Source organism: Salmo trutta, chromosome 4 (assembly GCF_901001165.1).
Source record: "Salmo trutta chromosome 4, fSalTru1.1, whole genome shotgun sequence".
NCBI classification, from domain to species: Eukaryota; Metazoa; Chordata; class Actinopteri; order Salmoniformes; family Salmonidae; genus Salmo; species Salmo trutta.
In genome coordinates this window covers 23,339,602-23,363,769 of record NC_042960.1, presented here as the reverse complement: position 1 = coordinate 23,363,769, position 24,168 = coordinate 23,339,602, and the positions used below count along the sequence as shown (strand labels likewise).

Sequence of the window (24,168 nt, the reverse complement as noted above, 5' to 3'; positions counted from 1 at the left end):
AAATGGATCAAAGAGGGACGTACAAATACTATTAAAAGGAAGTAAATGAATCGGTTTGTTATTCTATACTATACTATTCTATTCTACAAGAACATTCAACAACAAGTGTATCTTCTTTTCTTTACACCATTAGATGATGGAAAGGGTATTTTCATGCGTTTACCCCTCAGCCCTTCAAAAGTTGGTATGTTTGAAAAGAGAAGTAGGTGAGCGGATAGGAGGCGACGGAGAGAATATTTTAAGGAGAGGCAGACAGGGAAAGGATGGGGTGGAGGAGAGAGCGGGGGGCGGAACCCGGATGCTGATGCTGCCTTATCGGATGAGGAGAGGAAGAGGGGAGAGACAAAAAATAAAACGGGTTTGCGGCCAGAAGGGAGGCTATCCCGTGACGGATTGTGGATGCAAAGAACTTCGACAGACAAGCAGATATTTTTCGAATTGCTTCTGAAGCTACATCTTTCTGCACAAGGACGCAGGTGAAGGATGAATCTTGAAACCAGCGGCGGCAGGAGCGCGAGCGGGGATGCTGTGATATGTCCATAGACAGCGAGGGAGGGAGAGAGCAAGGGAAAGGAGAGGGAGGGAGGAGAGTACTACACCAGCTAAAGATTGTTATTTTTTGTAGAACCACGATTTATTACAACCATCCAATCGAGCATTTTACATAATAGAGAAAACGATTATTTCTCGAAAGAAAAATATTATTTTGGTCTGAACAGAAACGCAAGGTGAAATTGTTGACAGACGCTGACTGGAGAATACAGATTGAAAGAAGTGTAGCCTAGACCGAACGGGTGCGGATAGCAGGGTGGCTGTTTTGACGCTCTGTTCACCTCTATTTCCTGATACCAGGCCCTGGGATAATCCGAAGAGTGCACCGGATATTGGGAAACCATCCCTCTGAGGCTATAACGGAATATTACTATTCATATAGCCTAAAGGACGGAGCAGAGATAGTCTACATACCAAAATGGGACAACAAGAGGTGGAGGGAGACTAAAATATGTTACGATAATACGATTCTTTACACATGCCATTAGTATGTTATTATAAGGATCACTGATGACAGTAACGGATGTAGGCTATGAGGTGCAGAATTGTGTGCAATCTAGCCGTTACATGGAGCCTATCTGATTCAATCATTTTTGATAGGCTATTCCAGCTCCTTACATCTATCTGCCTGTACTAATATTAACAATAGGACACATTTATTTCGTATATTGTTAATAATAATTGTAATTCATAATAACTGCCATCATTTTGGACTTCTCAAATATGCACCTGTCAAATTTTCCCTACGAATTTCTCTCTTCCACTTTCTAACATCCCATTATTTCATTCCTGCTTAGTTAATTCACGGTCGTTGATAATAAACTGGAGTTTACCGAATTTATATAACGGTAACCGCATAGAAAAAGGCAAGTGCATGGGCCTAGCCGAGACGATAGGCCACGAAATTGTCATCACGACTACAACCGCTCTCTCCATTCCTCCCTGTGACAATATCGCTAGGCGTCTGTAATGCTATTACCGTGGAGCCGTTCAACCCCGAGGACCGATAGCTATAAATTCCTATTGAAAACAACAGTGATTTGATCTCCTTATCATCATATAATTTCGCCTTAAACGCACGGACATCATGACAAGCAAGGAGCTGTCCGTAAGCCAGTCGGCCCAATACGTCGGGCCTTACCGGTTGGAGAAAACCCTTGGGAAGGGGCAGACAGGTAAGCATACTTGCACCGCTCCCTTTAAACACATCATCACGCGAAAAAGCTGCTAATATTAGTGCATGGTAGATGAAAATAGTCATATCTATAACTATTTATGTATATTAGGCCGAGAAATACAATTGGTCATCTGAAGAGTCCACTCTTTGTGCACCTGGACATTATGTCCTCAGTATTGATATTTGTGTGTATTTGATTGTATGTCCCAGTAGTGGTTCAACTGACATGAATGGGCCAATATGTCCAATATTATTGATATTGACAAATATCTGTGATCAGTAATGTGAAGCATGCTGTCACAGGTTTTACATGTGTATAATTTTGCATGTAATATTATTGTGGGAGTAGTTGTATGTATGTGTCTGCTTGTTTGTGTATGTGTGTAAGTCCTTTATGAATGAATGAATCCATGTGTTCTGAGGTGTGGATCTCATTGACAATACAGTACAGTTGTGGACACAGTCAGGCAGATCTTGTTATCTTTTATCTCCTGGTGCTCTGAAATCTAACTAACTCCAACATAAAGGGTGGTTTCCCGGTCCAGATTAAGGCTAGTCCAGGGCTTCATTCTCTATTGAAAGGACTTTTTATTCCAGGATTAGGTTTAATTTGTGTCTGGGAAACCGGACCTTTATATTGGAGTTAAATGACCCTCCACCATAGTAAAGTAGGCTACTAGACTGTGGCGACTGGACTAGCAGATTGAACTGATCTATTAAGGGCTGATGTACCAGTCCCAGATTGTCTATTCTCTATTCCTGCACTAAACAATACTTTCTCCATTGAGCATGCTTTTTAATCTAGGAGTAGACTTAATCCTGGTCTGGGAGTCTGGCCCTCGGTATACTTTTTTAGACCTGTGTAATGTGACCAGCTTACTTGAATTTAAATCGATAGAGAAGACTGAAATTGCTTGGTTTATTATAGAGGTTTTGGTGAGTAAGTGGTAGACTTTTCGTATCAGATGTCAGTGCTGGAAACAGGCTGGTGTAGCCTTAGTGGATTGAACTGGTTGAACTGTAAACAGATTGATGTAGACTGCAGTCGCTGAATTAGGCTATTAGGTTCTGCATAGTCAAGTCAATATGGTATGGGTGAGGTCACAGGTGGACTGTGTCTCCTGTATGGTCTGGTTCTGGTTCACTTGTTATGAATGAGAATTGAGCTGTGTTGAAAATAAAGGTAACTAAAACAAACAAGACAAACTCAAAGCTTTTCTTTCTTTCTGCTCTATTTTGCTCTCTCTATCTCGGTCTTTGTCTCTCTCTATTTCTCTCACTCTCTCCCCCCATCTCCTCCTCCACCCTCTCTCTCCTAGGTTTGGTGAAGCTGGGAGTCCACTGTATTACGGGACAGAAGGTGGCCATAAAGATTGTGAACCGAGAGAAGCTGTCTGAGTCTGTCCTTATGAAGGTATGAACCCAGAGAAGCTGCCTGCGTCCCAAATGGCACCCTATTCCCTACATCATATGTTACTTCTGACCAGAGCATGGGCGCTTGTCAAAAGTAGTGCACTTTATAGGGAGTAAGGTGCCAATTGGGACTCAGACGCTCTCTGAGTCTGTCCTTCTGAAGGTCCAGTAGCCTACAGAGAGAGCCATGAGCCTGCTAATATGCATTTGTAGAAGCACATTATATAGACAGCCAGCGTGCTGTCGTTAATAATTAAGGTATTGATATACAATATATCATCAGCTTTTTCTTCCTCTTTGGTTCTTCTTTGTATTCTACTTTTGGGTTATTTGAGGTGTATAGGCTGTGCACCGTGTGTATACAAACTCTCTGTCACATTTGCTCACTGACACACTCTCGCTCGCTCTCTCTCTCCCTCTCTCTCCCTCTCTCTCTATCTCTTGTTCTCTCTCTCTCTCTCTTCCCCTCTTGCTCCTGCTATCTTTATCTCCTCGCTCTCTCTCTCTACCTCCTCTCTGTTCATACCTCCTCTCTCTCTCTATCTCTTGCTCTCTTTCTCTATCTCCAGGTGGAGAGGGAGATAGCTATTCTAAAACTAATAGAGCACCCTCATGTGCTGAAGCTGCATGATGTTTATGAGAATAACAAATACCTGTAAGTATATTATCCTCTTTTCTCACTCACACTCTTTCTCCCTCTCTTTCTGCCTGTCTCTTGTACTGTACTAAAACTCAATAATATACTGTGTGTATGTCTGTGTGTGTATGTGCGTAAGTGCGTGCTTGCATGTACAGTTGAAGTCGGAAGTTTACATACACTTAGGTTGAAGTCATTAAAACTCGTTTTTCAACCACTCCACAAATTTCTTGTTAACAAACTATAGTTTTGGCAAGTCGGTTAGGACATCTACTTTGTGCATGACACAAGTAATTTTACCAACAATTGTTTACAGACAGATTATTTCACTTATAATTCACTGTATCACAATTCCAGTGGTCAGAAGTTTACAGACACTAAGTTGACTGTGCCTTTAAACAGCTTGGAAAATTCCCAAAAAATATGTCATGGCTTTAGAAGCTTCTGATAGGCTAATTGACATCCTTTGAGTCCATTGGAGGTGTACCTGTGGATATATTTCAAGGCCTACCTTCAAACTCAGTGCCTCTGCCTCTTTGCTTGACATCATGGGAAAATCAAAAGAAATCAGCCAAGACGTCAGAAAAAAATTATAGACCTCCACAAGTCTGGTTCATCCTTGGGAGCAATTTCCAAACGCCTGAAGGTACCACGTTCATCTGTACAAACAATAGTACGCAAGTATAAACACCATGGGACCAAGCAGCCGTCATACTGCTCAGGAAGGAGACGCGTTCGGTCTCCTAGAGATTAACGTACTTTGGTGTGAAAAGTGCAAATCAATCCCAGAACAACAGCAACGGACCTTGTGAAGATGCTGGAGGAAACGGGTACAAAGGTATCTATATACACAGTAAAACAAGTCCTATATCGACATAACCTGAAAGGCTGCTCAGCAAGAAAGAAGCCACTGCTCCAAAACCGCCATAAAAAAGCCAGACTACGGTTTGCAACTGCACATGGGGACAAAGATTGTACTTTTTGGAGAAATGTCCTCTGGTTTGATGAAACAAAATAGAACTGTTTGGCCATAATGACCATTGTTATGTTTGGAGGAAAAAGGGGGAGGCTTGCAAGCCAAAGAACACCATCCCAACCGTGAAGGACAGGGGGTGGCAGCATCATGTTGTGGGGGTGCTTTGCTGCAGGAGGGACTGGTGCATTTCACAAACTAGATGGCATCATGTGGAAGGAAAATGATGTGGATATATTGAAGCAACACCTCAAGGCATCAGTCAGGAAGTTAAAGCTTGGTTGCAAATGGGTCTTCCAAATGGACAATGACCCCAAGCATACTTCCAAAGTTGTAGCAAAATGGCTTAAGGTCAACAAAGTCAAGGTATTAGAGTGACCATCACAAAGCCCTGACCTCAATCCTATATAAAATTTGTGGGCAGAACTGAAAAGGCGTGTGCGAGCAAGGAGGCCTACAAACTTACTCAGTTACACCAGCTCGGTCAGGAGGAATGAGCCAAAATTCACCCAACTTATTGTGGGAAGCTTGTGGAGGCTACCTGAAACATTTGACCCTTCTTATGGCTTGGGGACAGTATTTCGACATCTGGATGAGAAGCGTGCCCAAAGTAAACTGTCTGTTACTCAGGCCCAGAAGCTAGGATATGCATATAAAGTTTCCAAAACTGTTAAAATAATGTCTGAGTATAACAGAACTGATATGGCAGGCGAAAACCTGAGGAAAATGTATCCAGGAAGTGGGATTTATTTTGATGTGGGTATTTTCAATTGAATGCCTATCTAGTATCTAATCGGTTAGGACCCAGATTGTTGACATCTAGTGGAAGCCATAGGAACTGCAGTCTTTAGACATTGTTTCAGGCTTGTTTTCTGAAAAATGAAGAAGAATAAGACCTTTCTCTCAGTGGACTGTAGAATCATGCAGTGCTGGTTTACCTTCGTTGTTTTTCCTTTCTATTGAATACGCTATTGTCGGGAGGAAATATTATAGATTCTTTTGACAATTGACAACCTGAGGATTAATTATAAACATCGTTTGACATGTTTCGACGAACTTTACCGGTACTATTAGGATGTATTCGTCTGCATGTTTTGACCGCCTTTGAGCCAGTGGATTACTGAACAAAACGAGCCAACAAAACTGAGTTTTTAGGATATAAAGAGGGACTTTATCGAACAAAACAAACATTTATTGTGTAGCTGGGACTCTTGTGACTGCAACCAGATGAAGATCTTCAAAGGTAAGTGATTCATTTTATTGCTATTTCTGACTTTCGTGACTCCTCTACTTGGTTGGAAAATGTTTCTATGCTTTTGTAAGCGGGGCGCTGTCCTCAGATAATCGCATTGTATGCTTTCGCCGTAAAGCCTTTTTGAAATCTGACAAAGCGGCTGGATTAACAAGAAGTTAATCTTTAACCCGATGTATAACACTTGTATTTTTATGAATGTTTATTATGACTATTTCTGTATTTTGAATTTGGCGCTCTGCAATTTCACCAGGTGTTGTCGAGGTGGGTTGCTAGCGGAACGCCTGCGCTAGAAACGTTAAACAATTTAAAGGCAATGCTACCAAATACTAATTGAGTGTATGTAAACTTCTGACCCACTGGGAATGTAATGAAAGAAATACAAGCTGAAATAAATAATTCTTTCTACTATTATTCTGACATTTCACATTCTTAAAATAAAGTGGTGATCCTAACGGACCTAAGACAGGGCATTTTTTACTAGGATTAAATGTCAGGAATTGTGAAAAACTGAGTTTAAATGTATTTGGCTAAGGTGTATGTAAACATCCGACTTCAACTGTATGTGTGTGTGCGCATGAATGTGTGTGAGTGATAATTGGTGCTGTACTGAAAGTGTGAGCATATGAACAGGCCTATACAGGCCTATGTTCAAGCATGTACACATCAGAATGTGTGAGAGTGCATGAGTGTGCATGAGTGTATGTATGAGCATGTACAGTGGGTATATAGTTTGTTATTTTTATATGCTTGAACATACAGCATTTGATCCCTCCCACTTCCTTCAATCACCCCACCTTTTTTCTATCCTCCCTCCCTATCCCCCTCTCCCAGGTATCTGGTGTTGGAGCATGTCTCAGGAGGAGAGTTATTTGACTACCTGGTGAAGAAGGGCAGACTGACACCTAAAGAGGCCAGGAAGTTCTTCAGACAGATCATCTCAGCGCTGGACTTCTGCCACAGCCACTCTATATGGTTAGACACTACAGCAATATACTGTATTCAGCAATATATCCACAGCCACTCTATATGGTCAGACACTACAGCAATATACTGTATACAGCAATATATACACAGCCACTCTATATGGTCAGACACTACAGCAAAATACTGTATACTGCATACAGCAATATATAAACAGTCACTCTATATGGTCAGACACTACAGCAATATACTGTATACAGCAATATATACACAATCACTCGATGGTCAGACACTACAGCAATATATACACAGCCACTCGATGGTCAGACACTACAGCAATATACTGTATACAGCAATATATACACAGCCCCTCTATATGGTCACACACTACAGCAATACACTGTATACAGCAATATATACACAGCCACTCGATGGTCAGACACTACAGCAATATATACATAGTGACGTTATATGGTCAGTACAAACAACAACAAAAAAATGCATGAAATGTATGCATTCACTACTGTAAGTCGCTCTGGATAAGAGCGTCTGCTAAATGACTAAAATGTAAATGTACATGTCAGACACTACAGCAATATACTGTAAACAGCAATATATACACACAGCCACTCTATATGGTCAGAAACTACAGTATATACTGTATACAGCAATATATACACAGCCACTCTATATGGTCACACACTACAGCAATATACTGTATACAGCAATATATACACAGCCACTCGATGGTCAGACACTACAGCAATATATACATAGTGACGTTATATGGTCAGTACAAACAACAACAACAAAAAATGCATGAAATGTATGCATTCACTACTGTAAGTCGCTCTGGATAAGAGCGTCTGCTAAATGACTAAAATGTAAATGTAAATGTCAGACACTACAGCAATATACTGTATACAGCAATGTATACACAGCCACTCTATATGGTCAGAAACTACAGTATATACTGTATACAGCAATATATACACAGCCACTCGATGGTCAGACACTACAGCAATGCAGTATATACAGCAATATACTGTATATAGCAATTAACACTGAGTATACCAAACATTAGGAACACCTTCCTAATATTGAGTTGCACCTCCCTCAGAACAGCCTCAATTCGTAGGGGCATTGACTCTGCAAGGTGTCGAAAGCGTTCAACAGGGATGCTGGCCCATGTTGACTCCAATGCTTCCCACAGTTGCGTCAAGTTGGCTGGATGTCCTTTGGGTGGTGAACCATTCATGATTCACAGGGGGAACTGTTGAGCGTGAAAACCCCAGAAAGGCTTTCCAGGTCTTGAAACACTCAAACCAGGGCGCTTGGCACCTACTACCATACCCCATTCAAAATCGCTTAAATCTTTTGTCTTGCCCATTTACCCTCTGAATGGCACACCTACACAGTCCATGTCTCAGTTGTCTTAATACTTAAAAATCCTTCTTTAACCTGTCTCCCCATCTACACTGATTAAAGTGGGTTTAACAAGTGAGATCAATAAGGGATCATAGCTTTCACCTGGATTCAACTGATAAGTCAGTGTATACACAGCCACTCTATATGGTTAGAGCTATATCTATATATACAGTACGCAAGTATAAACACCATGGGACCAAGCAGCCGTCATACTGCTCAGGAAGGAGACGCATTCGGTCTCCTAGAGATGAATGTACTTTGGTGTGAAAAGTGCAAATCAATCCCAGAACAACAGCAAAGGACCTTGTGAAGATGCTGGAGGAAACAGGTACAAAAGTATCTGTATCCACAGTAAAACGAGTCCCATATCGACATTTGGCTAAGGTGTATGTAAACCTCCGACTTGAACTGTATACACAGCCACAATTTTAAATCAATCCATTTTAAACTAGAGAGATTGGGAGGTAAAAAAATAAGTGAAAGAAGAGAACAGACCTGTTTCTCTAACGTGTGTGTGTGTGTAGTCATAGAGACCTGAAGCCTGAGAACCTGCTCCTGGATGAGAAGAACAACATCCGCATCGCTGACTTTGGCATGGCTTCCCTACAGGTGGGGGACAGCCTGCTAGAGACCAGCTGTGGGTGAGTACTGTGTGGGCGTGCATGGAGAGGCGGGTGTCCTTAGTGATGTACAGTATGTTTATGAATGTTAAGAACTTTATTTTCTTTCTTCTGAATGATTACAGATCTCCTCACTATGCATGTCCAGAAGTTATCAGGGTAAGTTCCCTTTCTCTCTGTATGTCTGTGGTTGTCAAGGTGCATGCACCTACAATATGTGTGTGTATATACTGTATGATTGAACAGTGAATATATTTTATTCTAAGTGAGTGTAGTGCCGTCTCCTTGTATTGCAGGGGGAGAAGTATGATGGTCGCAGGGCAGATGTATGGAGCTGTGGCGTTATCCTCTTTGCACTGCTGGTGGTAAGAGCCTCTTCCTCTCTCTCTCCATCTTTCTTCCCCTCTGTCTCTGCTCTGTAACTCCCCTCTCTCCTCTCCTGTGTGTAGGGAGCTCTACCCTTTGACCATGACAACCTGCGCCAGCTCCTTGAGAAGGTGAAGAGTGGGGTGTTCCACATGCCCCACTTCATCCCCCCAGACTGCCAGGCCCTGCTCAAAGGAATGATTGAGGTCAACCCTGACAAGAGACTCACGGTATGGGGGAGGAGAGGGGGATAGAGGGGGAGGATGGTGGAAGGGAGAGGGAAGGGGATTATGGAGAGAGGGAGAATGATGATGGGGCGAAGGAGAGCCAGGCCCTGCTCAAAGGCATGATTGAGGTCAACCCTGACAGGAGACTCACGGTACAGGGGAGGAGAGGGGGGGGGGAAAGGGTGGAGGTGAGAGACTCACGGTACTGATTAGATGTAGGAGTACTCTGTTCTGTTTAGGTAACTAACTAACTGACTGTGTCTGTGTTCTCTTACAGCTAGAAGCAATACAAAAACACTCCTGGTATCTGTAAGTACACTCATCCCATTCTACTCTATTTTCTCTACTTTCTCACCCACAGCTGGCTTTCTCTGCCACTAGGCAGGTAGCCTAGTGGTTAGAGCGTTGGGCCAGTAACCGAAAGGTTGCTAGATCAAATCCCCGTAGCTGACAAGGTAAAAATCGGTCGTTCTGCCCCTGAACAAGGCGGATAACCCACTGTTCCTAGGCCGTCATTGTAAATACGAATTTGTTCTTAACTGACTTGCCTAGTTAAATAAAGGTTAAATTTAAAAAAACGTATCATTGTCTTCTCTCTGAATAGAAGAATAAAAGAAACAGTCAGTTGAGTTGCTTGTGTATGTGACCTTGTTCACGGAACTCTTCACTCATCTATAATCTTTCCCCTCCATTTGTCTTTCTATCTCGATCTCGATCTCTGTCTCTCTTTTCACACTCACACGATCTCTTTCCCCCTTTCCATATTTCTCCCTTGTCAGTGGTGGTCGTAACGAGCCGTGTCCTGAGCAGCCTCCTCCCAGGCGTGTGTGTGTGAAGAGGATTGTGTCGCTGACAGAGCTGGACCCCGATGTACTGGACAGCATGCACTCTCTGGGCTGCTTCAGAGACCGGGGAAAACTGACTCAGGATCTGCAGTGTGAGGAGTGAGTACTGTCTGGGGTGCTTTTAGACTGGGGAAAGCTGACCCGGGACCTGCGCTGAGTGTCCCTTGATGTGGCCCCTGTAGTGTCACCATTCACTGGTTGCTGTGGAAACGAACTCTTGATCTCTGTGTCTCTGGCACCTCTTTATTAGAAGTAGGAATAGGATAATTATTTTCTGTCTGCCTCTCTCGCTTTCTCTCTTTCTCTTGCTCTCTACTAGTGTTTTCCTGCCTCTCTATCCTAGTATTTTTCTCTGTCTCTCTCTGGAGAAGTAAAGGTAATCTGACCTATGGAAATAGGACTTTGTGGAGTATTTGGACAGGGTCCTTCCTCTTTCTGATCTCTCTCTCGACTGACTGACTGACCAATCTAATCTGCTTTTTTGGCACGTCAAATGTTACATCACTCTGGCAAAGCATAAACATGACCAAAGATATAAACAATGGCTCTTTCTCCTTCTACTGTTGTCCCTCCAACTCTCACATTCGAATTATGCTCTAGTTCTGAGTGAACTATTCAGGCTGTAACTATACTAAAACTGTTTCGTCAATTATTTTCTGGTCGGATATTAACCCCAGATATCACAACACTCTTTTTCAATCCCTGAATGTCTCTTACGATCTCTCGCTCTCTCCCTCTCGTTTTCCAAGAGACAACCAGGAGAAGATGATCTACTACCTCCTCTTGGACAGGAAAGAGCGTTACCCCAGCTGTGAGGACGAAGACCTGCCGCCCAGGAACGATATAGGTTAGAAAGAAAACCTTTAGACAACATTAGAAAACCTTTAGACAACATATATTAGAAAGAAACAACATTCTTAACCTATACTTATTGGACACTGATTACTCCGAAGTGTCCACCGTGTGCTCTGAGCACTCCCAGAAACATGCTATTCATATTCTATTCTAACATAACATTCTAAGAAATAATTTGAAACATTCTATTTCTAGCCAACTCTGACTTACTGATAGGTATCTGTGAAGCTAGCGACAATAAGCAACATCTGGTGATTCTGTTTCAAAATAAAAGAGCTACAATGAAACTTTTCAAAATAATTGTCCTGTGACAAAACAGTTTTTTTGGAAACATGTCCAGCATGTCAAAACCTCCCGACAAAGCACCAGTGCTTTAAATAACATACGTTAGAGGTGCTTTAACCTTTCTGTGTACCTCTGAGACCTGGATTCTAACCTTTCTAAGGTCTCCCAGCAGATCCCCCTAGGAAACGGGTGGACTCTCCCATGCTGACCCGTCATGGCCGGTGCCGGCCGGAGAGGAAGAGTCTGGAGGTGCTGAGTGTGACGGAGCAGGGCTCCCCCACACCCACGCGCAGGGCGCTAGACACTTCCGCACACAGCCAGAGGTTAGACATAGATACACTACTGGTCAAAGTTTTAGAACACCTACTCATTCAAGAGTTTTTCTTTATTTTTTACTATTTTCTGTTGTAGAATAATAGTGAAGACATCAAAACTATTCTTCAAATAGCCACCCTTTGCCTTGATGACAGCTTTGCACATTCTTGGCATTCTCTCAACCAACTTCATGAGGAATGCATTTCAATTAAAAGGTGTGCCTTTATTAAAAGTTCATTTGTGGAATTTCTTTCCTTAATACATTTGAGCCAATCAGTTGTGTTGTGACAAGTTGGGGGGGGGGGGGGGGTAAACAGAAGAGAGCCAGCCCTATTTGGTAAAATACCAAGTCCATATTATGGAAAGAACAGCTCAAATAAGCAAAGAGAAACGACAGTCCATCATTACTTTAAGACATGAAGGTCAGTCGATACGGAAATTTTCAAGATCTTTCAACCTTTCTTCAAGTGAAGTCGCAAAAACCATCAAGCGCTATGACGAAACTGGATTCCATGAGGACCGCCACAGGAATGTAAGACCCAGAGTTATCTCTGCTGCAGGGGATAAATTCATGGGTTACCTGCCTCAGAAATTGCAGCCCAAATAAATGCCTCAGAGTTCAAGTAACAGACACATCTCAACATCAACTGTTCAGAGGAGACTGTGTGAATCAAGCCTTCATGGTCAAATTGCTGCAAAGAAATAACTACTAAAGGACACCATTAAGAAGAGACTTGATGGGCCAAGAAACACGAGCAATGGACATTAGCAACGGACCGGTGAAAATTTGTCCTTTAGTCTGGAGTCCAAATTGGAGATTTTTGGTTTCAACCGCTGTGTCTTTGTGAGATGAGGTGTGGGTGACCGGATGATCTCTGCATGTGTATTTCACACCGTAAGCATGGAGGAGGTGTTATGGTGTGGGGGTGCTTTGCCGGAAACACTGTCTGTGATTTTATTTTGAATTCAAAGCACACTTAACCAGCATGGCTACCTCAGCATTCTGCAGCGATACGCCATCCTATCTGGTTTGTGCTTAGTGGGAGTATCATTTGTTTTTCAACAGGACAATGACCCAACACAGTGTAGGAAAAGCAGCCAACAAGTGCTCAGCATAGGTGGGAACTCCTTCAAAACTGCATGAAGCTGGTTGAGAGCATGCCAAGAGTGTGCAAAGCTGTCAAAGGCAAAGGGTGGCTATTTGAAGAAGCTTTGATTAGGGAATTCTAAATTCCAACAGAACAAAGTGTATAAATCAATATAAAATATTTCAATGCCCTTGGACATTGAATGCTACCTGGACACAAATGCTACCTGATTCAAAGTATATATCACACCATATATACAGTGTTGTGAAAAAACATTTGCCCCCTTCCTGATTTCTTATTTTTTTGCTCATTTGTCGCACTTAAATGTTTCAGATCAAACAAATGTTAATATTACACAAAAATAACAGCATTTTGTGTTTGCTTGGGTTAAGTTATATCTTTTTTCCTTTAATAAAATTATCCGAACCTTCATGGCCCTATGTGACAAAGTAATTGCCCCCCCTTGTTAAATCACAAATTTACTGTGCTTAATCACATTTTTTGGAAAGCTGAGTTCAATTTCACTAGCCACACCCAGGCCTGATTACTACCAGACCTGTTGAATCAAGAAATCACTTCAATAGAACCTGTCTGACAAAGTGAAGTAGGCCAAAAGATCTCAAAAAGCAAGACATGCTGCGATCCAAAGAAATTCAGGAACAGATGAGAAACAAAGTAATTGACATCTATTAGTCTGGAAAGGGTTACAAAGCCATTTCTAAAGCTTTGGGACTCCAGGGAACCACGGTGAGAGCCATTATCCACAAATGGAGAAAATGGTGAACCTTCCCAGGAGTGGCCGGCCTGCCAAAATTACCCCAAGAGCGCAGCGATGCCTCATCCAAGAGGTCACTTAAGGATCCACAACATCTAAAGAACTGTAGGCCTCACTTGCCTCAGTTAAGATCAGTGTTCATGACTCAACCATAAGAAAGAGACTGGGCAAAAATGGCATCCATGGCAGAGTTCCAAGGCGAAAACCACTGCTGACCAAAAAGAACAAAGGTTCGTCTCACTTTTGGCAAAAAACATCTTGATGATCCCCAAGACTTTTGGGAAAATATTCTGTGGACTGACGAGACAAAAGTTGAACTTTTTGGAAGGTGTGCGTCCGTTACATCTGGCGTAAAAGTAACACAGCATTTCAGAAAAAGAACATCATACCAACAGTCAAATATGGTGGTGGTAGTGTGAATGTCTGGGGCTGCTTCAGGACCTGGATGACTTTCTTTGATTGATGGAACCATGAATTCTGCTCTCTACCAAAAAATCCTGAAGGAGAATGTTCGTGACCTTAAGCTGAAGTGCACTTGGGTTCTGCAGCAGGACAATGATCCAAAACACACCAGCAAATCCACCTCTGAATGGCTTTAAAAAAAACAAAATGACGGTTTTGGAGTGGCCTAGTCAATGTCTGTACTTGAATCCGATTGAGATGCTGTGGCGTGACCTTAAAGGCGGTTCATGCTCAAACCCTCCAATGTGGCTGAATTAAAACAATTCTGCAAAGAAGAGTGGGCCAAAATTCCTCCACAGCGATGTGAAAGGCTCATTGCTAGTTATCGCAAACGCTTGATTGCAGTTGTTGCTGCTGAGGGTGGCACAACCAGTTATTAGGTTTTGGGGGCAATTACTTTTTCACATAGGGCCATGAAGGTTCGGATAGCATTTTCCCTTAATAAATAAAATCATCACTTAACTGCATTTTCTGTTTACTTGGGTTGTCTTTGTGTAATATTTAAACTTGTTTGATCTGAAACATTTAAGTGTGACAAATATGCAAAGAAATCAGGAAAGGGGCAAATGTTTTTTCACAGCTGTGTGTGTGTGTGTGTGTGTGTGTGTGTGTGTGTGTGTGTGTATATATATATATGCTTTGTGTTGTACTAGTGTAGTCATGGGAAAAACATCATTTCACATGTGGAAAATCACATCCTTTCATATGTGAAAGTTCCACATGTTTTGCACCTGCAAAATTCTATTTCACATGTGAAACCATGTGGTTTTGGAACACTTCACGTGGTGATAGCTCACAAAGTTTCACATGTGGATTTTCATGTGATCATATAACCTTTCACATGATGACCTGCAAACAAAGTTAATAGGATGTCACAAAATTGCTGCAGTGGTTTCCACACTTGATTACATTGTGTATGGTTATTTATAGAGTAATTATTTTTCAACAGGTCCTCAACTGGGATTTGTACTCACGATCCCGTGGGTCACAGTATTACAATCTTCCTGTTACACCACCATGTCTGTGTCAATGACTGATTTCACATGTATTCCTACACTTTGGACTTAAAAGTAAATCTCAGCTTTGCATAATACAGTCAAGAAAAACGATTATATTCAGGAGTAACATTAAAACAGAATAATATACCCACCAACATTAGACAACTATACAGAAAACCCTCAAATTGCTGAAAAAAGTAAATTATATCAATGATGAGAATAGTCAACTGATAACTAAAATAGCAGTGCAGATGACACTCGTTTTCTATGTGCAGAAATGTATTATAGGTAATGAATGTGTATGTGACTTCTTAGACTGTGGTGCAGCAGCAAGATCAGCGTAATCAAGAGGTTGTGAGTTCAAATCCAATCTGGGGTCATATTGAAAAGTCAGTACTAAGTGAATATGTCAAATGTAAGCATATTGTCATTGAAAGATTTGTATACCTTTTTTTTATTACACATTTTAGCTCAACAGCGTACCACTTACCTTAAAACCCCCATACCATTTATTTACTTCCCTTTAAAAAAAATGTGAAGCTGACATTTTTACATGGATAAAATAAGAGGCACATTAGGTCAGTTCTTCACATGTATTCAATATAGAGTTCACATGCTAACACCACCCTTTCACATGTGAGAAGAGTAAAATGTTTGCACTTTCATATGTAAACAGTTTTCACTTCTGAAAATCAAACTCTCATATGTGGAATTGCATTTTCACATGTGAAAATCGAATTTGCACTTTCACATGTGGAAAACTTTGAAATGTTGTGACGTGTAGTTTCATTTTATCACATGTTGCCACATGTTATCACATTAACTTCACATAAGATCACGTGAAATTCATGTGGTTTTTCCATAAGGGAGACTATGCTATGTGTTGTCTGATACTAGGATTTTTGTCCTTCAGGTCTCGTTCAGTCAGTGGCGCTTCAACAGGGCTCTCATCAAGTCCTCTCAGCAGTCCCAGGGTAAGTCACGCTTGGCCAACTCTTATCTTACCATGCTTGACCAACTCTTTTACAAATGGACACACTTACACTACCTGATTATTATTGAGGTGGTTCTACTGAAGAATTTATAAAATACCATACCTGTAATATCAGTATATTTTTGTACAGACTACCTTTTGTTCATGGTGAAATGTGCTACTGCACATCTACACTACTGTGATTTGATTGTGTTTCTCTGTACTGAAGTGTAATTGTAACTGTTCTTCTGAGACTGTCCATCACCCTCATACTGTCCCATTCTGAGCCATTACCCATAACATAGACACTCACACACACCAATAGAGGAACACTAGAGACACACACACACACACACATACACATTCCAAATAGAGGCACACAAGAGAAGAGGCACACACCGATAAGATCATATATTAGCCCTCAAATTGAAAGGGTCTCTGCACCTTTATTCAAAATGGACGCTATTAAATTTACATAATAAGATGAATAACAGAATATTCATTTGATAAATCCCTACAATTAGAAACGTAAGTACAATCAGAAGTCTTTAGTATATTCATAAATCATAACTCATGACCATTGCTCTCTTCATCTTTCCTTTCTCTCCTTCCTTCCTCTCCATCCCTCTGTCCTTTCTCTTCCCACACATCAGAGCCCAGTTTTCACTTTCAGCCAATCAGAAGTCACCTCCGCCTCCACCACCCACTCCAAAGACCCCAAACCAGGAAGTGCCACCACTCCCCGGCCGTCACAACGGACGACCGTGCCTGACCCCAAAACCCAGACTCTGCCCTCCAAAGGGCTCCCCGATCGCACTCACCTCCAGTCCATGAAGTCACTACCTCTCCAAGCTCCCCCCTCTCCGTCCCCCTCACCCATCCTCTCCCCCATCCCTCGCTTCTTCTTTTTCCCCGCCCCCTCCGTCTTTAGGTCGGTCACTAAGAACGTCTATCCTAACTCTGCCCCTGTGCCACAGGTCACCCCTCAGGGGTCTCCACTCCCCACCCCCCTGGGCACCCCCGTCCACCACCCCCAGCACCCCCCGCCCACCCCTCCCTCGTCGTCGTCATCGTCCTCCTCCTCGCGGGCGGAGGGAGGCGGCGGGGGTGTGGGTGGAGGCGGATCCCTCTCCCTAACCCCACCCTCCAGCCCTGGAGGCAGCGGGGGGCTGGCCGCCAGTAGCTCCGCCCACTGGAGGACACGCCTCAACTCCTTTAAGAACAACCTGCTGGGATCGCCACGCTTCCACCGACGCAAACTGCAGGGTGAGAGAGAGGGGGGGGAGTGTGTGCAAGCTGTAGTATGAGAGTGGGACGGGTTATTGGCAAACTGCAGGGGGAGAGGGGTCAATTCTATTTCAATTCAGGAATTTGGCAATTCAATGTATTTCATTTCATTTGGAGTCAAAACAGATTTGGGCCAAACCTTGATGTTTGGATATCTAAAGTACATTATATGATATAAACAATTATATGCATTGTGATTCATATTTTCAATTAGTTAGTGCAGTATACCTAACAATACACACAAATCCCAAAAATAAAATCAGACATTTCAGAACGAGCAATGAATATAAATATTTAAGTATATAATGGTGTTCTTCGAGCTCTGTCCAATTAATTGTTGATCATTGCTAGACAACCATTTTCAAGTCTTGCCATAGATTTTCAAGCAGATTTAAGTCAAAACTGTAACTTGCCCAGTCAAGAACATTCACTGTCTTTTTGGTAAGCAACTCCAGTTTAGATTTGGCCTTGGGTTTTATGTTATTGTCCTTCTGAAAGGTGAATTAATCTCCCAGTGTCTGGTGGCAAGCAGACTGAACTAGGTTTTCACCTGTGCTTAGCGCCATTCCGTTTCTTTTTTTTATCCTGAAACTCTCCAGTCCTTAACTATTACAAGCATTAAGCATAACATGATGCAGCCACCACTATGCTTGAAAAAATGGCGTGGTACTCAGTAATGTGTTATATTGTATTTGCCCCAAACACTTTTTGTAGTATTACAAAAAGTTCCTTGTTGCAAATGTTTTGAAATATTTTTTTAAATTGTGTACAGGCTTCAATTAGGTTAGTATTGTGTAGTAACTACAACGTTGTTCATCCATCTCCAGTTTTCTCCTATCACAGCCATTAAACTGTAACTGTTTTAAAGTCACCATTGGCCTCATGGTGAAATCCCCTAAGCGATTTCCTTCATATCCGGCAATTGAGTAAGGAAGGATGCCTGTATCTTTGTAGTCAATCGGTGTATTGATACACCATCCAAAGTGTAATAACTTCACCATGCTCAAAGGGATATTCAATGTCTGCTTTTTTTTTAACCCATCTACCAATAGGTGCCCTTCTTTGCAAGGCTTTGGAAAACATCCCTGGTCTTTGTGGTTAAATCTGTGTTTGAAATTCTCTGCTCGACTGAAGGACCTTACAATTATCTGTATGTGTAGGGTACAGAGATGAGGTAGTCATTCAAAAATCATGTTAAACACTATTGTTGCACACAGTGAGTCCATGCAACTTATGTGAGTTAAGCACATTTTTACTCCTGAACTTATTTATATCAGGTATGAAGGTGAGACCCAGATGCAGACAACGTCGAATTAACAATGGTTTAATAATCCAACAGGGGCAGGCAATAGACAGGTCAAGGCTGGCAGGTGTCAGTAAACCAGAGGTGGGGCAACGGTACCGGACGGCAGACAGGCTCAGGGTAGGCAGATCCAGAGGTGGGGCAAAGGTGCAGGCAGGCTCAGGGGCAGGCAAAGTGGTCAGGCAGGCGGGCTCAGAGTCAGGACAGGCAAGGGTCAAAACCAGGATGGTGAGAAAGAGAGACTGGGAAAAACAGGAGCTGAGAACAAACACACTGGTTGACTTGACAAACAAGACGAACTGGCAACAGACGAACACAGGTATAAATACACAGTGGATTATGGGGAAGATGGGTGACACCTGGAGGGGGGTGGAGACAATCACAAAGACAGGTGAAACATCAGTGTGTGTGTGTGACAATTTAGGCTTGCCAAAACGAAGGTGTTGATTACAAGAGTCGAGACATTTCAGCTTTTAATTTTGTATTCATTTGTAAAAATGTCTAAACATAATTTAACTTTGACACCAAGGGGTATTGTGTGTAGGCCAGTAAAGAAAATAGATATTTAATCCATTTTAAATTCAAGCTGTAATACAACAAAATGCGGAAAAAGTAAAGGGGTGTGAATACTTTCTGAAAGCACTGTATATAGGATGAGCCATGACAGTAAATACACATGAATTGGGTAAAACAGTATGGAAACATTATTACCAGTATGTGCATATTCTGTTCTCAAAGTAGCCACAGTCTCTTCTACCATTGCAGAAGGACCGTAGTGTACTATACGGTGCTCAAATTAATTAGACAGATTGGTAATTAAATCAATGAAACTGAACCTCATCAAGTGTGTCATCAAGTTCTACTTCCCCCTCTCTTTCTCCTTATTTTTCTATCTTTCCCTCCATATATAACTCCCCCATCTCTCTCTTCTTTTTTCTCTCTCTCTCCATCTCTCTCCTTTTGCTCTCCTGTAGTTCCAACACCGGAGGACATGTCCAGTCTAACTCCAGAATCAAGCCCAGAGTAAGTAGATAATCATAGACATAGACTGTGTATCTATATCCATCAGAATGACTGTCCTGCCTGTCATGTAAAATGCTATCTGCTAGCCTGTAGCACGTTTCTATGCTGCATGTTAGGTAACACTTTAAATCAACTTCCTTGAATAAGCCATTATAAATGCTTATAAAAGCACCTCTCTTTAACATTTGAAATGTAGATTCTTAAAAAAAGATTAATATATGACTGTTGCTTCTGACTGGCAGGCTGGCCAAGAAGTCGTGGTTTGGGAACTTCATCAGCCTGGAAAAGGAGGAACAGATATTTGTTGTCATTAGAGACAAACCGCTTAGTTCCATCAAAGCTGATATAGTCCATGCCTTCTTGTCTGTGAGTATCTCTGTCTATCCTCTATCATCACTCATTCTTCCCCTCTATCTCTCTCTGACAACTCTCTCCTCTTCTCTGTACCTTCCCCTACTCTCCTCTCCTCTGTACCTTCCCCTACTCCGTTTCAGTGAAAGGCCTGTACAGCCATGATACAAAGATACACAACCACATTCATAAAACATGGACACAAACATAGATGGAAAGCTTGTAAAGCTGTTTCCACCTCTGTTTCCAATGCTGTGTTACATTACATTTGTCCAGATCCCGTCCCTGAGTCACAGCGTCGTCTCCCAGACCAGCTTCAGAGCAGAGTATAAGTCATCTGGTGGCCCCTCCGTCTTCCAGAAGCCTGTTAAGTTCCAGGTGGACATTGCCTTCTCTGAGGGAGAGAGGGACAGAGAAAGGGAACGAGCCGAGAGGGAAGGAAAGAGGGAAAATGGCATCTACAGTGTGACTTTCACCCTCATATCAGGTAGTGGTTCCCAAACTTGTTTGTGTTATTGTAAGACTTTTTTAAAGTGTTCTTGCAACCAACCAAGGGGTAAATCCTAACTTTCACTTAAGATGTATTGTCACTTAGTTATGCATTTGATTTCAATGGGAGTAGGATTTTCAAGTGAAAATGTGACTTAAGCGGATGGTATGATTTGCCTGAAGTTGCAGTTTAATTTAGTCTATGATACTTTTATTGGCAAAAATGTATAATCAGTGTTTGGTAACAAATGTTTGGCATGATTTTATCCTATAATATATCCCCAACATATACCACAACTGTCAAGACAGTTAACTTCTATGGGCTACGTGGGACGCTAGCGTCCCACCTGCGGGACACAGCCAGTGAAATATCAGGGCGGCAAATTCAAAAACAACAATGTCATAATTCAACTTTCTCAAACATACAACTATTTTACACCATTTTAAAGATACACTTCTCCTTGATGTAACCACATTGTCCGATTTCAAAAAGGCTTTACAGCGAAAGCAAAACATTAGATTATGTTAGGAGAGTACATAGGCAAAAATAATCACACAGCCATTTTCCAAGCAAGGACGTGTCAATAAAACCCAAAACACAGCTAAATGAAGCACTAACCTTTGACGATCTTCATCAGATGACACTCCTAGGACATTATGTTACACAATACATCTATGTTTTGTTCGATAAAGTTCATATTTATATCCAAAAACAGCATTTTACATTGGCGCGTGATGTTCAGAAAATGTATTCTCACCAAAACCTCCGGGGAATGTGCACATCAATTTACAAAAATACTCATCATAAACGTTGACAAAATATATAACAATTATTTAAAGAATTATAGATAGACTACTGGATGCAACCGCTGTGTCAAATTTTATATTAGCTTTACGGAGAAAGCACATTTTTCAATATTCTGAGTACATAGCTCAGCCATCACAGCGAGCTATACAGACACCCGCCAAGTTCGGGGCAACCTAAACTCAGAATTAGTATTAGAAATATTGTCTTACCTTTGCTGATCTTTGTCAGAATGCACTCCCAGGACTGCTCCTTCCACAAGAAATTTGTTTTTTTGTTCGAAATAATTCATATTTATGTCCAAATACCTCTGTTTTGTTCGTACGTTCAGGTCACTATCCAAAGGCATACCGCGCGGTACCAGAAACAAAAAGTCAAAATGTTCCATTACCGTACTTAGAAGCATGTCAAACGCTGTTTAAAATCAATCTTTATGGTATTTTTAACTTACAATTGCGATAATATTCCAACCGGACAATAGCATATTCATTACAAGAAGAAAAAGAAGGAACGGCGCGCTCGCGTGACTGCGCATATCCAATCCCTTTGTCTCCAGGCAGTCCACTCAGTAACTGAACTCCTATTATCTGCCCAGTGACAGGAGAATGCTCAAACCACTTTCTGAAGGCTGTTGACAGCCAATGGAAGCCTTAGGAAGTGCAACGTCACCCCACAGACACTGTAGTTTCGATTAGAGAATCAAAAGAACTACAATTCTCAGACTTTCCACTTCGTGCTTGGATTTTTCTCAGGTTTTTGCCTGCCATATGAGTTCTGTTATACTCACAGACACCATTCAAACAGTTTTCGAAACTTCTGAGTGTTTTCTATCCAAATCTACTAATAATATGCATATTCTAGTTTCTGGGCCAGAGTAGTAACTTGTTTAAATTGGGTACGTTTTTCATCCGGCTGTGAAAATACTGCCCCCTACACCCCAACAGGTTAACAGAACTCACTATACATGTAGGTAATTAATCTAAAATATTGATGCGGGGCAGTGTATACCTTGACTGAGTGTTTGTCTTTCTCCTTAGGTCCAAGTCGCAGGTTCAAGAGAGTGGTGGAAACGATTCAAGCCCAGCTACTTAGTACTCATGATCAGCCATCTGTGCAGGCACTGGCTGGTGGGTCCACACACACACACACACACACACACACACACACACACACACTATTTATATATCTGTCTTCATCAAACTCATGTCTTTTTTATATTTTTTTCCCCAGATGAGAAGAATGGGCAGCTGACCTCGCGTCCGCCCAGCACCCCGACCCGGCAAAACTCCCGACGTTCGGAAGGAGGTGGGGACCGGGGCGAGAGGTGTGAGCGTGGTGACGCAGGGATAGGGGGCAGTGGGAGCGTGCTTCAGAGGAGGGGCTCGGGCAAAGACAAGACCAGACTCCTTTCCTCCAACGGGACACAGTCCCAGCCCTGAGGGAACATTCTGGAAACAGACATCAACAGGATAGGACAGATGGAGAGAGATGACCCTGGAGAACAACACAGACAACCCCCCTCAGACTACCACCATCACCACTACCACATCTACCAAACCACCTAACCCAGCAATCATCACAAACCACTGCTTCAACCTGAAATGGGCCCACCAAGATAGAAAAGAGAGGATGAGAGGAAAATGCAGTGTCACTCAGATTTGCTTCAGAACAGAAGCCAAGATCAGAAAAATTTCTAATTGTACGTTTGAAGTACAACACATCATTTAACTGTCAACAACAATATGTAGCCAGTAAAATAAGCGGGCAGACTTATGGGGAATGGCAGGCTCTGAATGGTTAAAGGCTAAATTGATTTTTTTTTAAAGTTATCCGGTCTACAACCAATAAGATGAAAACCTTTGTGGAAATTCCGAAATAATATCAACAATTATAAGTGTTTCCCAGTTGATGTGGCTCCACTTAAGTTTAACCTAACATCGCTTTTTGGGTCAGTGAGAGTGAAATATTACGGGTCAAGTTAATTCAGTGGATATCAAGGAAACAGACAGGTTGGGTCCTTTCACTGGATTCTCATTAACGATAAGTTACGAGAACAGAAACATGGTAGAATTTAAGATAATTATGAGGAAGACTGCGTCAAAATCAGAATGAAGCATCCAAATGCATCTTTGCATCCAAGTAGCTCCAAAGATGTCAATACAGCTATTTGAACAAAATAAAGACAAATATCTGTTTTCTCTAACTAAGCACCACAATTGTATGATTCCTAAAATGCAATTGAAACAAACTTATGAAAACCATCTTGCCTTTAAATGAGGATTAAGCAACAGATATCTCTATAGATATCACCCAAGTTGAAGAAAAATAACAGACAAGGCATGGAAGAAAGTCTCAACGCCCCCACTACAACTGACATCTGGAATATGTAGAGATTTCAAACAGATAATGGAACGATATAACTAGAATCATTAGAGTAATTCTGATACTATGAATGGAACCTTCAGCAGATCCTCTGAATGATGAGCTCAGTTCACTTCAGTCCAATGGAAGATGAAGAAGATGTAGTTCACAGGAAGTTATCTTCATCAGTTGTTTATTCCAGGAGGACTGAACCAAGCACTCCACATCCATTATTGTTTTCTACAGAAAACAACCAACCCTCCCTCCCTTACATTCCCAATATAGCCGACATGGGGCACTGAATGATGCGGCTTTTGAAAAGGCTCTATACACCTAAACTGACTTGTTTTGTTAAGAGAGCAGAGGGGAAATGAGGAGGTGGAA

At 41.9% G+C, this 24,168-nt stretch overlaps 1 protein-coding gene across 3 annotated transcripts; it reads left to right on the top strand.

The window, feature by feature from the left end:
* The first annotated feature begins 330 nt into the window (after positions 1-330).
* Positions 331-23,490, top strand: LOC115192087 (serine/threonine-protein kinase BRSK1-like). 3 transcript variants are annotated; one of them, XM_029750207.1, is made up of 19 exons: positions 331-1,727; positions 3,049-3,143; positions 3,712-3,797; positions 6,839-6,979; positions 8,881-8,997; positions 9,102-9,135; positions 9,273-9,341; positions 9,426-9,572; positions 9,847-9,878; positions 10,349-10,513; positions 11,164-11,261; positions 11,727-11,877; positions 16,106-16,166; positions 16,819-17,431; positions 19,730-19,778; positions 20,021-20,144; positions 20,406-20,616; positions 22,461-22,550; positions 22,654-23,490. In XM_029750207.1, the coding sequence occupies exons 1-19, from the start codon at positions 1,640-1,642 to the stop codon at positions 22,860-22,862; spliced, it is 2,580 nt and encodes an 859-aa protein (XP_029606067.1). In that variant the 5' UTR covers positions 331-1,639; the 3' UTR covers positions 22,863-23,490. The 3 variants fall into 3 exon arrangements, with proteins under 3 accessions (XP_029606067.1, XP_029606066.1, XP_029606065.1); XM_029750206.1 differs by having other exon boundaries at positions 11,724-11,877; XM_029750205.1 differs by having other exon boundaries at positions 11,715-11,877.
* Positions 23,491-24,168: the final 678 nt, after the last annotated feature.